At 36.8% G+C, this 14,087-nt stretch overlaps 1 protein-coding gene across 1 annotated transcript in view; it reads right to left on the bottom strand.

Annotated features, from left to right (window-relative positions):
* Positions 1 to 7,299: 7,299 nt before the first annotated feature.
* Positions 7,300 to 14,087, bottom strand: part of LOC117169989 (transmembrane protein 68-like) — a 21,062-nt gene continuing 14,274 nt past the window's right edge. The window contains exons 6-7 of the mRNA XM_033356506.1: positions 9,404 to 9,607; positions 7,300 to 7,662 (exon numbers count right to left, since the gene is read on the bottom strand). Coding sequence (XP_033212397.1) covers positions 7,558 to 7,662; positions 9,404 to 9,607 — 309 coding nt within the window. The 3' untranslated portion in view covers positions 7,300 to 7,557. The remainder of the gene's footprint in view (positions 7,663 to 9,403; positions 9,608 to 14,087) is intronic.

Below are 14,087 nucleotides of genomic sequence, written 5' to 3'. Positions count from 1 at the left end.
AAAATACGTAAGTATACGAAGTTTGAAGAAAATCTGAGAATTCAGCTATTCGGAACTTTATCCGACATTTAGCAACAGGCCGCAAAGCAAACGTCCCATAGACATCCCAAATATTCACACAACTGCAGTATATCCTATTGCTGTGAGGGTTATATAACCCACAATTCAGAGCAATAAGGTTTATATGATAGAGTAATTTTTTATAGTTTTGCGTAGCTTACAGCGAAGGTCACTTGATGACTATTCTGCGCATGCTCTGTGAGTTTAGCGTTACCGTTTGCCGCTACCCGAGGTCGTTAGCCTATGATTTAGCGTTTACCCTATCCTAGGAAACGCTATGCAAAATCTCTGTAATACTGACTTTTTCGCATTAACTATTAAGCTGCAGTTGAATATTATAGGTACTTAGTTATGTTGATTCGAAAAATTCCTATTTTTAAGAAGTGTAAAATTTTACTTAAAATTTTCTCCACACTAAAATTAAAAAAAGTTTATTAATGTTTAAAAGAATTCATATAAACAATCATTAAAATTCTATTATACGAAAAATTCGGAGTTAACGAGAATGTTCTAACCCTAGGCACTGGTCACGCCAAACTTTCGCAGATTAGTAACTTCAAAATGTGGGTGCTATATTTTCCTAAACTGCGCATGCGCCGAACTGTTCGTGGAAAGAAATAGAGTGCAGACACCGAACGTGCGGTGAAAAGGAATCACACACACACACACACACAATGTAATTACTTTTTCCCTTTTTTCACCCCTTCCACAGTTGGTGGCGCACGCGCAATTCTGCTCTCTGTAAAAGAGAAATATATGTCTGCACTCTATTGTTTGCCAGAAGCCTCGCAGAGAGTTAGCAATGTAGGAGTATTACATATATGGTATCTCTAAATCACTGCGTTCGGGTGCAGGACGCAGTGATCCAAACTTTAGCATTTAGAAGTACTGTGCTTGCGCCAGAACGCTAATGAGCAAAAAAAACTCGATAACCCGTTACCAGGGTATATTCTAACGGGAAGGTCTACCAAAATGGGCAGTTCTAAAAAAAATAAGCAGTCCTAAAAGTCACTTGGCAGATAAGGAAAAGAAAAAGAGAAAAAAAGAGAGAGAAACAGAGAGAGAGAGAGAGAGAGAGCGAAATGAGCCTGATTACGTGATCTTGGATAAGCGGCATATTCCTCTTAAGCGGTATGCTTGAAGGTGGAAAATGTGGACAGGATCGGTTTGCGCAGGGTGATTCGGGATCAAAAGTAGATTCAAAATCCGTGAAAATTAACATCCTAGCTGATCCCTTTCGTGCCTTATCAGCATTTTTGTGTTTTAAGCGATCAAAACACAGTATGACATATCCTTCGACTTTTCTTCGGGAACGTTTGGTTCTAAAACTTACAGAAACTTTTTGTTTTCTAAAAAGCATACTTTTTGTGATAAAAAACATTTTCTACAATGAGCAAAATTAAATTTTTTTGATCATAAAATCATTTCACATAAATATTGTAAAGAAGTTACTTCATTAGAATATGGTAATTTTTTTACTTTACAATTTACTAAATTACTTACAATCTTTTGCCGCTAGGTGGTTACTCGTATTTTTTTTTACAAACAAAAAATTGTATGCTGAAAATTCTAAGTACAGTAAGACTCGTTGGATCGGGACGTACTGGGTCTCCACTTTCGATCAGGCAGGTCGCAGAAACAAATCTTAGCTACACTTCCTGGTAGGGACATATCTCACAATGTACAAGGCCCTATAATTCGACCGACTGTTACAGACTGATCAATTTTCATGCATACATCACTGACTTCCGGTGCATGGACTCGTGAAGTCTGCTGCGTTTTTACGCGCGTGCGCCTATCTTTAACGGTCAGAGGAGAAGTTTATAAGTGGGGACTACTTCTCTCTGAACATTTCAAAGCGACCTCAGTGGGCACACGATTCCTAAACTTGTCCTATATACGTCTTTCGGCTGTCACAACAACTTCTTGAATTTGTTTCAAAAATCGAAAATTCAAATTTTGATCAAACAAAAAAATAATGAAAAATAAAACATTCTGTTTCGTGGTCTAACTATGCAAGTTACAAAAAAAATGGTGCATCAAAAAAGAAAAAGTGGTTATTCACGTTTTATTATGATACGTAGTTTATGCTTTATTCATAAAAAAACATAAAAAGTAAAAAAATGAATTTTTGAGGCAAAAGACACCAACTACGAAAAAAATAAATTGACGAAATTTATTCACCCACAAAAAAGCTCCAAATTCGTCATTAACCATTTCTTATAACTGAATAAGCGATTCCGGGCCGAGATACAAAAATAAATTTAATATACATTTGATGTAATAGTGTTGAACGTAATGTAGAAAGTTTCACATTTTGGAAAAAATCGAGGGCGAAGCACAAAATACGTGATGAGAATGTGTTCGTTAAAGTCGAAGGACTTTTAACAAAAGATAATTCGCAATCGCCAAATTACAGTTTTGTTGATGCTTTGACTTTTAATTTTGAAAAGTTTATGCACAAATGTTGGGAAGTACAAAGACCGAGCATGCAGCGTGAAGTAAATACATTATAGAGCGCAAAGCGCAAGAACCAAAATTCGCGCACCCTAGACGCTTTGCAACTTGGAAGCGATAAGAATGTGCCCGCGCAGCAGGCAGATTGTTTTTCATCTAAGAGCTCAACCAATTGTTAATTCCTTTTTATATTTCTTATTATTTTTCAAGAATGAAAAACTTGTCACACCATATACACTGCAAGTTTTCACGTATTTTTGCCGCGAAGATTTAAGCCTTGATTTAAATAAGTAATCAATAATAGCAACATTAAAAATTATGCAAAATGCTAAAATTATAATAAAATAACAATTATTATAGTAAATTATAGCAAAATAGAGTAATATTTTACAATTTCCAAAATAATGAAATATATCCCTTGATCCGAACTCTCGAAACATAAGCTAATAAGTTGTTTTAGAGAAAATTTCGACTAATAAGTATTCATTTTAATATAAAAATTGAGTTTAAACTTAGCAATTACTAAAATAATTAAATACTTCATACTTGTTAGCGAAAATGGAGTCATAATGTTTACATAAATAAGTTGATATGGAAACGCCGTTGTTTAAAGTTGTGATGTTTCGTCTTTATGAGATTTTTTGCGATTGAAAATTATTCAATTTTTTGACATCGCCTATTTCAAAGGTGTGATGATAGCCTGGTCGCTTGAGAAAAACAGTGGGCGAGCAGCAGTGCATCGCGACAGATTATTGTCCGATATTTTTGGATCGTTAAAATGATTAGCTCAATAAAGACGTTAAATATTACATCTTACAAAAATGTCTATATATATCGAGTGAGTGAGTGATCTGTGTGGTTCTCAAAAATGGTCTTAGTCTGCTAAGCATTCTATACTTTAAATAAAACTTGAACTATTAATTATTTCTAACGATTCTTCTCTATTTCTGATCTGGAAAAATTAATTAGTCATAAACATAAACATTAAACAAAATGGTCCTTCGAGCCGGATTGAAGATCGTGAAAAAACATTAAAAAGTGTTAGATTGGTATTGAAAAGACCAAAGTGAGAAATTTTATTTAGTGAAAGCAAAGGAACTAGGTGGAATATGACGGCTTGCGGTTACATAGCAAGGATTATCTGGTGACAACATCTTCGCACGTACTATAATGCAGTCGTCCTTCTCCAAACAATCTGTACTGTACTCTTTCATGCTGTCATTTTTCACTGGATTCACACACTTAATTTTAGAATTCATCGATTTCTAACCTTCTCATGTGGTGAGATGACAACTTTAGATGAATTATCAGTAAGTGTCAATTTGAATTTCTCCTTTTGTTAACATGGATCCATTATTCTCTGAGTTACCAGAGATTTCTCAGGCGATTCTACGTACTAAAACCAATTTGAAGAAAATTGGAATAACTAATCTAACAGTGGCTACTGTCAAATCCCGGATAGAACTTTTTGACAAACGCTGGAAGAGTTGTGAAACCCTGCATCTGGAGATTAAAGCTGGAACTACGTCGGCTGAGCGTGAGAAATTGGAATATTTCATAAAGTCTAAGTATCTCGCTATTGAAGATGCTTATCTCAATGCCCGAGATTTTTTATATAATCAGTTGGTCTTGCTTACTCCTGAGACTAAGGCTAATGAAAGTTTTAATCAGTCTCAAATTATTCGGCATGATTCCTTGCCTGTTAAACTTCCTCAAATCACTTTACCGGAGTTTTCAGGAGACTACAACGATTGGGAGAATTTCGCGATTTATTTAATGCTTTGATAATTCAAAACGATTCCTTGTAAAATGTAACAAGATTACACTATTTGAAATTGTCCTTAAAGGGAGAAGCTGAAGGTTTTTTAAAACATGTTTCGATAACTGATGCTAACTTTATCTCCACTTGGGAGTCGCTAAAGACCAGATTTTACAACAAAAGAGCTTTAATCTCAACTCATTTACAAGCCTTTATCAACCTTCCTAATGTGTCGAATAATATTCTGGAAGACTTAAAAAACTTACGCGATAAAACAAATGAGTCATTGGCAGCTCTCAAAAATCTTAAACGCTTAACAGAACATTGAATGATTTACTTGTTTTTATGATGGTTAAAAAGTTTGATATAAGTACTCTCAAGGAATCGGAGATGCATATTGGTTCTAGCACTGATTATCCCATTCATCAGCAACTTCACTTATTTTTGGAGACTAGCATACGTATTTTGAAGGCTATTAAAGCTTCATAACCTATAGCGAGTTCTCAAGAAAAGAGTAGAACTTCAAAACAATCGGGAGTTAGGAGCCACAATGCAACTTCTAGCTCAAAGTTTCTCCTTTATAAGGATAATAACTCTTTATTTAAATTCAACCAATTCAAAGCTCTGTCTGTGGACAGGCGTAGGGAATTTGCTACAAATAATCATTGTTGTTATAATTGTCTCACGCCTGGATATCGACCACATAATTGTGTTAGTAAATTCAAACGTTACAAGTGCGGTAGGAGACATAATTCCCTGTTGCATTCAGATGATTATAATTCAAATCCCACCTTACCACCAACCTACTCTGCATCGGTTAATTCTCAATTGGCAGTTTCAGGTTCTTTCGCGTCACAATCAAATGATCCCGGTAATTCCACCAGGAAGGTGGGGGTGAATCAAGTAGCTCTTAAAGAAGCAGACGATAAAGTTTTGTTTCATTTTTTGAATAATCATCACAATTCGTCGCGCTCAACCTTACTCGCTACGGCTGTTATTTCCTTCCAAGCTCAAAATAAGAGAAGTCACAACTTTGGAGTATTGCTGGACCAAGGATGTGAATGTTGTTTTATTACCGAGAGAGCAATGCAAATATTAAGTCCACGCTACAAAAAGGTTGAAGCAGTAGTATATGGGGTTGGAGGAGTTAATATTGGTTCCTCAAAAAGTTAGCAGAATTTAATTTAATTCCTACACAAAAGAACTGTCCTGAAGTCCAAATGCAAGCTTTAGTATTACTACACCTTCGGCTTCTTCAGGGTTATGGTTCTCCCGAATCAGAGGAGCTGTCCTACTAAAGAGACGTGGCGGCTTTTCACAGTGTGATTCGCGGGACAATTGCACACGTTGGGCGAATGGCTCTACCAAACTTCTCTCCGTGGAGTAGCATAGTATGGTTAGTAGAATTGAATTGCAAGGGAGAGATGGAGACGCTTCTCTTGAGAGGTTATGCTTCCTGTTAACAGTAAGTTGATTATGACACAGTGATGGGTAATAAGAAAAACCGGCATTTGAATGCGTACCAACTGCATTTTTTTACAGAAAAATACTTAAATCGCATTGACCGGCATTGATTCTATTTAATATTTTGTCGAATGCATTAAATGGAATTGACAAGGTTGGTTACTTGGTCCCTATACAATTGGCGGCATACAATTTGGCGGTTCGCCGAGTAGCATTGAATGACATTAAATAGCATAAACTCATATGCATGTGCACTTAGGTTCACAAGCATGCAGGAAAAGTTCTGGACAGGAGTTTCGGGCTTTCGAGGGAAGGGAATGTCGGAGTGTTTGATGTTTGCGATTTTATTCGCTTAAATAGAAAGTGTGGAATTAAATAGAAGAGAGACATGAAGAGCGAGTTTAGGGATTATTACTGGGAGTCGATCTTGTAAATATGGGGAGTAATTTTTTAAAGAAGGGGACAATAGGCTGGTCAGGGAATTTTTCTGGCAGAAGGAGAAGAGGACTAGGGGTGGGAAGGTGGAGGCTAAAAGGGAAATATATTTTATATAAAATGAACTGCAGATAGATAAAGTGAGAATAATGCATGAGGACGGAAGGAGGTGGGGTATATGAGATGGTTAAGAAAAACGGCATGGAGAGAGAGAAAGCTGCAGGGGAGGAGAGAATAAGAGAGTTCAGGTTTAACAGAAACTATGCGTGGATTATCCCCAGGGAGAGTGTGCAACATTTGCGTGAGAAAGAAGAGAAAGGAAGAAGCTTATAGTGAGAATGAGATGTGGGTGTACTAGGAGGTTTTTAATAGGTTATGGCTTTCTATAGAGAAGAGGATGTTTGCATTGTGCCGGAAGGAAAATGCAAAAGTAGAAGACTGGTTGGGCAGTAGCATGAGTTAGGGAGGTGTTGGGTAAGACGAAAATGTAAATATTGTAAATAGTAGTTAAGTATTACGTATTAGTCGCGGAGGCAGAATTTGACAATGCGACGCAAAGCGAGAAAGTAGAACATGCGTGCGTGGTGAGGCAAAGCGAGGTAGGCAAGGCTATAAGAGCGAGAGGTCTTAGAGATAAGATGTGGATTTATGGTAGTGTTTAAGAGCTGGTGTAAAGAAATTTCTGTAAATAAAATGGAAGTGTAAGCAAGTATATTTAAAAGCATTGAAATGTCCATTTTTTTAAATTCCAGTCTATGCGCTTCCAATCAACTCCTTCTTATCGGGAAATTTCATTTGAATTTAAAGAGCACGTAAATACCGACGTTAAAGATCTTTCTCCATTAACAATGTTTTATGTATATTCTGTAAGATAAATAGAGGAGGAGGATAGAGAAAGATTATGTATCCCAGCTTTGGAAATTTTCCAAATTTTCCAGACTTATCACACGCAAAACCTGTAGAATCATTGGAAATTACAATATGTGGCCTAATTTCAAATGCGGTATTAAGATTTTTTTAAACGTGGGTAAAGAGATATAGTTTTTAAATAGCAAACGCTTTTTTATAGCATAGAATTGCATTATTGTTTAATTAGTACATCTTCTCAAACAATGAACTATAATATGCATTCCGCTGCTAAATACATAACCTCTAAAATAAAATATCTTAAACCAAAAAAATAAGATTAGGATATCAAGGGAAATTATCACATCCTGCTTATACTTCTATACATTTTTAACTTATTAAGATTATTCAAGATTATTCAATCCCGAGATTCGAGAGAGAAATGAAAAAAAAGGTAAAAAGGACGGCGTAAAACTATATCGTAGCTATATCGCGTTTCGAACGATTGTTTATTTTTTCCTAAATCACTTGGGCTTCTATGAACTGTCTTCCGGGTCATAAACTCTTTCCCACAATGCCCGCATTATACTTCCAGGCATTTTCTGATGTTTTTGTATCAATTCTTCAAGAGCGCCGGCCACCTGTGAAAGATTAAAAATGGTCAGGAATTTCTTATTTATTTTTTTACATTATATTTTGGCGGAGAAATTGATCACTCTCCAAACCTAGAGTGAATATATTTGTGAAATCTTTCAAATATCTTCAAATCATTCAAATCTTTTCAAAATTTTCGGAAATCATTGAAAACTTTGCAAAATCTTTTGGAAGTTTTTTAGTCTCCACTGAATCTTTTGAAAACTTTATAATCTTTTAAAATTTTTTTAATATTTTAAAATTTTTGAAATGTAGCTCCGCGTAGGCTTTGTGAAATCTATTAACGTTTTTTAAATTGAAATGTATTAAGATATTCGGAAAATGCGAAATAATTTTTTTAAATCTGTAAAATCTTTGAATATTTGTGAAACCTTTCAGAAATCTTGGTGAAAACCTTTTAAATGGTTGACATTTTTCTGAATCTGGGAAGTATTTGAAATATTTGCGAAATCTTTTGAAGTTTTAGAAACTTTTGCGAAAACTTTTCAAAATTTTGAAATCTGTGCGAAATGGTCATAATCTTTCTAAATATTTAAAATAATTCGAAATATGTGAAATCTAGCTCTCTGAATTTTGTTTTGAAATCTTTTTAAATCTGTAATTTCTTTTTTAAATTTTTTGAATCAGTGAAATCTTCTAATATCTTTGAAGTCTTTGTGAAATCTTTAAAACATTTGTAAAATTTGTGAAATCTTTCCGAAATCTATTTAAATTTTGATCTTTTGACTTTTTTGGCAATCATTACGAAATCGTTACTGAAAATGTTGAAAATCTGTAAAATTTTCGAAATTCTTATGAGATAATTGAAATCTATCTTTGAGGTATTTTATGGAACCTATGCAATCTTTCTGAAAACTTGGAAATGGAATTTTTTTAACACTTTTGAATAATTTTTGAATTCATTGTGAAATCTTTTTAAATGATTGGAAATTTGTGAAATCTGTGCATCTTTGAAATTTGTGTGAAATAATTTATATCTAGTTCGCTGAACAATTCAAAAATTTTTGCAATCTTTCTGAAAACTTTTGAAATCTGCAAGATCGTTAACCACGAATTTAATCTGAAATACAGTCAAATCTGGATTCAGTGTTTCCGAGAATTGACGGTGCGTCGCGGGTACGGGTGAAGGGAGCTGCGGGTAATGTGTAGTATTCATTCAGACATGAGAAAACATCGTTGCGCTAAAGCGCTGTACTCTCACGGCCTAATTGTGTAACTACGGCATAACGTAGCGACAGTTCACTCGAAGCAGGATATACACGTATTTACGTACGGAATAAGCACGATGGCGAACTCGTGTCGAGCAACAGTGGGGTTTTGATGTCTAAAGCCAACTGAAGCTGATGGGACTGTTCCCATCGGTTCCCAGGGGTTCGTACGCCCCTGACTGTTTACTTTTCGAGACTCTGGATTTATGATCACTGTCAATTCCAAAAACGGCACTAAATCCAGATTTCACTGTATTTGTGAAATTATTTAAACCCAGCTTAGTGAAATCTTTGTAAATTTTTCAAGTATCTTTTAAAATCATAGCAATCTTTTAAAATATATGAAATCTAGCTTTTTAAAATTTTTCGGAAAACTTTTAAATTTTTTGTGAGAACTTTTAAATTATTTGCGAGATCTTCTGAGCTTTACAAAATCTGGCGTACATTCAAAAGTCAAATAAACGATCCCTTGATGTTTTGCTTGAATTTTCGTTGTAAAAAACTGGAATGAATTTTGTACCTTTACCCGAAGTTGTTCGGGCGTGAGACTCCCATCATATGGAATCGGTTTGCCCACGAACGTCTTAAGCTTAACTGGAAATCCACCGTAAACCGGATTGAAAGGTAACTTTGTAGCTTCGTATAATGTAAACCACCATCTTCTGCCCCAACTCAACGTTCTAAAAGCTTCTCTAATGTTTCTCGTGAAGACTGGTATGATGCACTGGAATTTAAAATTTGTAGATTAGACTTTACAAAATCATGAGCGATACCGGAAATTAGACACCAGAAGCAAAAAGGCGATGGCCGAGAGAACAACAACTCCTTGAAATGCGATCCAACAGAGTGGATTACTCTGGATTGTATCAGATTACCTTGTGTAATCGCTATATACAGAATTACTCTGGGAACCCTAAGATAACTCAGGATTGCATTAGATAACTCTGCATTACTTAAAATTATGGTGGATTACTCCCTTTGTTGGAAACAAAAAGATAAAGATCATACTTTTGTGAAGAATTTTTCATTTTTTTGTCAGAAAGAGATAGAGAAAATCTATCCCATTCAATCTCTTTTTCAATCTGAATTTATCATATCCTACATCTATCAACGGCTATCGTTGACTATCTTATCCTATCCTTCAGTCAGCCACATAAATATTTTTCTATCTCTCTGTCAATTTAAATGCCCGTCTATCTTTTTCAATCCCCTGTTCTCTATCTCATTCTATCCTTTAATTATCGACATCAATATTTTTCTACCTCTCTGTCGATCTAAATTGCCGTCTATCTCTTTTAATCTCATATTCTCTATCTCATCATATTCTAAATCTATTAACGTTTGTCTTTGGCTATCTCATCCTATCCTTCATTCATAGACATTAATCTTTTTCTATCTCTGTGTCAATCTAAATTTCCGTATATCTGTTTTGATCCCCTGTTCTTTATCTCATCCAATCCAACATGTATAAACGTCTATATTTTGCTATTTCTATGTTTTTCCAAATTCATGCCCATATTTTTCAATCTTTTCTCTATCTCATTCTGTCCTTCATCCACCCACGCGAATCTTTCACTATCTCTCTGTCAACGCAAATTACCGCCCCTCTTTTTAATATCTGCTTCACTATCTCATCGTATCCTACATCTATCAACGCCTATCAACGAGATATTTCTGTATCTTTAATAATTTAAATTCACGCTTTAATTTTTCATTTTCCTCTTCTTTGCCTCACCTTACCCTTCATTTATCCACATCAATTTTTTACTATCTCTCTGTTAATCTAAATTCATTTCTATCTTTTTTAATCTCCTCTTTTTTACCTAACCCCATCCTTCATCTATGCACGTCAATCTTTCACTATCTCTCTGTCAATCTAAATTGCTGTGACACTTTTTCAAAACCTTCTTTTCTATCTTATTCTATCCTTTATCTATCAATGTCTATCCTTCTTGATCTCTTAATCCACGTCTTTCTTTTGCAATCCTCTGTTTGCGGACGACCTCCCAGATTAATTAATCTTACCCCTGCATGCGGGGCTCTTCGGGGGCGGATCTTTCATTTTCCTAGCTACTTCTGGGAAGAAATTGGATCACGTAAAAACATAACCGAAGGGAAATGATAAAGGGCGGAGGTGAAGGGGGTAGAGGCGTTAATCCCTAACGGGTATAATATAACCCTTTCCGATTTCAGCTCTCCCGAAATCTGAGGGATTGACAGTCCCTCTGAATGAGGCTATGGAAACAGGAGCGGGGAATGAATTCTTCAAAAAGAAGAAATGCACCAATGGTTTCCTCAAAATGAGACTGCAGAGGCAAGCGTAGCAGGCTGGTGATGCAACTGCAGAAGCTGGAACATCGGCGACTACAATGCCGATATCCAGCATCGAGGTCCAAAAGAGAAGGAGGGTCTCAGAGGGCACCCCACCGAGAGGAGGAGCTGAAAATATGCAGAAGCACAAGGCAGCCCAGCAGCCAACGAACAGGCAGTCGTTGGGAGCTGGATTGACAGCCGTTAGGAAGGCTAACCTCCTGACGATAGTGGTGATGGATATGAGCTACTTAGATATGTTGCTAGCTACGGAGTAGGTTGAGCTTTTCAGGGAGGTCACCTGGAGGGCGCTCGAAAGTGTTTCCTGATTAATGGACAAAAATCAAGGTCTGATTCTGTAGAGGAGGGATCTTTGTATTTGTTTCAGCTGAACCAGCGGCTAAAGCTAGACTCCACAAGGCTGTGGTCAAACTACGGCCTTGGGAGGGTGCACTCATTAGGTTGGTGGATTTGAATTCCTCCAAAATATTGTGAGAACTACATGTGGTTCCCGGGTAAATTAAAGACCCCTTGGTCATCCGGCGGTTGGAGGGATTCAACCCCTCGTCTAAGACAGCCTCCTGGCGAATTGTCAGGAACGATAGGCCTCAGGCAAAGGTAACTCTGCAGTTTTGCAGAGAAGCATGGTTCCGCGGCACACAGGTATCTCCTTAATCCAGAAACCTTGGATAGTTTGAGATACTATTATGGATTTAAATGAGTTTGGTTTTTGTTACAGGGCCCCAAGGCGGCAATTTCAAGGGCGTGCAGACTGGTGAAGGGAGTCAACGTTGTCCCTCTGCTTGAGCTATGTTTAAGAGGCCTAATCGAGATAGTCACGGACCTTGAAGGAATAGTAAGGCTAGTCATCGGATCGGCTTACTTTCCTTATAACAGCGATACCAATATACCAATGGTAGAATATTAAAAGAAAAGGGATCTTCCTCTTGTGCTAAGGTGCGATGCTAACTCCCACCATACTTTGTGGGCAGCACGAAAATCAACTTGGGAGGTACCTAATCACCTAGTTACCACTAGTTTAGATGTTCTTAAGAGCATGTGACACAGCTAAATACCTATATTACCGACCTCACTTTTTCAGTTCACTGAATTTTTTTTTAACCTAAGAACTTTTTTTATAAATAAAATATTGAGCTGAAACTTTGGAAAATGTATTAGAGTACAATAAAGTACGATTAGGTACTGCATTTTGGTAGGAATTTTACTGAAAATTATTTGATCTTTTTTCTGAACCGCGACATTTTTTGAACGTTCGAACATTTTTTATACATAAAATATCTTACTCAAACTTTGAGAAATGCAAGAGCCGAAAGAAAACTACGTTTAAGTACAAAGCTTAATAATAAAAGATGTAAAAAATATATTTCAACAATCAATTCCAACGGCATCAGCCGGTAACGTTGTACACGAAAATACGAACCCTCTAGAGCCTCGTCTAGTGGCCGCCAGGTTTCGTATTTTCGTGTACAACGTTACCGGCTGAAGCCGTTGGAATTGATTGTTGAAATTTATTTTTTTACATCTTCTATTATTAAGCTTTGTACTTAAACGTAGTTTTCTGTCGGCTCTTGCATTTCTCAAAGTTTGAGACCGATATTTTATTTATAAAAAAAGTTCGAACGTTCAAAGAATGTTGAGGTTCAGAAAAAAGATGAAATAATTTTCAGTGAAGTTCCTACCAAAATGCAGTATCTAAACGTACTTTATTGTACTCTAATACACTTTCCAAAGTTTCAGCTCGATATTTTATTTATAAAAAAAGTTCTTAGGTCCAAAAAAACATTCAGTGAACTGAAAAACTGTGGTCGGTAATATAGGTATTTAGCTGTGTCACATGCCTTTAACACGGGGAACACCCCAACGTTTCGTAACTCGATCAGGGAGGAAGTCATTGAAATCACTCTCAGTACCGATAGTTTTAGAGATAACATCAAGAAGTGGAAAGACTCAGATAAACATACTCTCTCCGATCACTCACAGATATAGTTAGCATTTCAATCCATTATACCCGCGGACCCTAGATGGTACAGAAATCCAAGAAGAACGGACTGCGATGGGTTTTCGAAGAAACTAGGGAGTGCACATTCAGAGGTGCCGAGGTCAAACAGAGACGTGGATACCCTGAAAATAGCAACCGAGGTTTTCAGGGAAACCACAAAAACTACTTATGAAAATAATTGTCGACCCACAGGAATCTAAAAGGCTGGGGACGCAGACGAGTGGAATAGGAAACTCGAAGAACTTCGCAAGGAAACTAGAGAGAGAGGTTCAGACGTGAAAGTACTGGCATACCGGAGGAACTATGGACCTCATTTACGACGATAAGGGATGGATACAGGGGTGCAATACGTAAGGAAAGGCAGGAAAGCTGGACCAACTTTTGCACAAACATCAAGAAAGTAGCAGAGGCGGCTAGACTGAATAAGATGCTTTCTCGAAATCTGAATCCTATTCTTGGTACTCTGAAATTGCCTGGCAGAAGATACTCAGAATCGGACAAGGGCACTTTGGCTCACCTGATCAAGGCACATTTTTCGGGCTTCGCATGTTTTTGAGAAAAGGGGGCGAACCTCCGAGGCAACTAAATCCGCCTGTGAACTAACTGGGCCCAAAACGGCTTCTAGCCAACAAGATTATAACCCTGTCCACAGTCAGGAGGATCCTGAAATCCTTTAATCCTTACAAGTCTCCTGATCCGGATAACATGTATCCAGTCTTATTGCAAAGGGCTGGGGAGGTCATCATAGTGCCGACCGTGAGACTTTCTAGGACTACCAGGTGTATACACATGAAACCGGTATTGCCATCTAGCGGCCAGTAGGCACACTTGTAGGCACTGTCGGAACTTACCATTTGTGCTAATTGGCGTATTG

This window comes from Belonocnema kinseyi, chromosome 1 (genome assembly GCF_010883055.1).
Source record: "Belonocnema kinseyi isolate 2016_QV_RU_SX_M_011 chromosome 1, B_treatae_v1, whole genome shotgun sequence".
NCBI lineage: Eukaryota > Metazoa > Arthropoda > Insecta > Hymenoptera > Cynipidae > Belonocnema > Belonocnema kinseyi.
The sequence above is the reverse complement of the archived record's forward strand: the minus strand, read 5'-3'. Positions and strand labels throughout refer to the sequence as shown.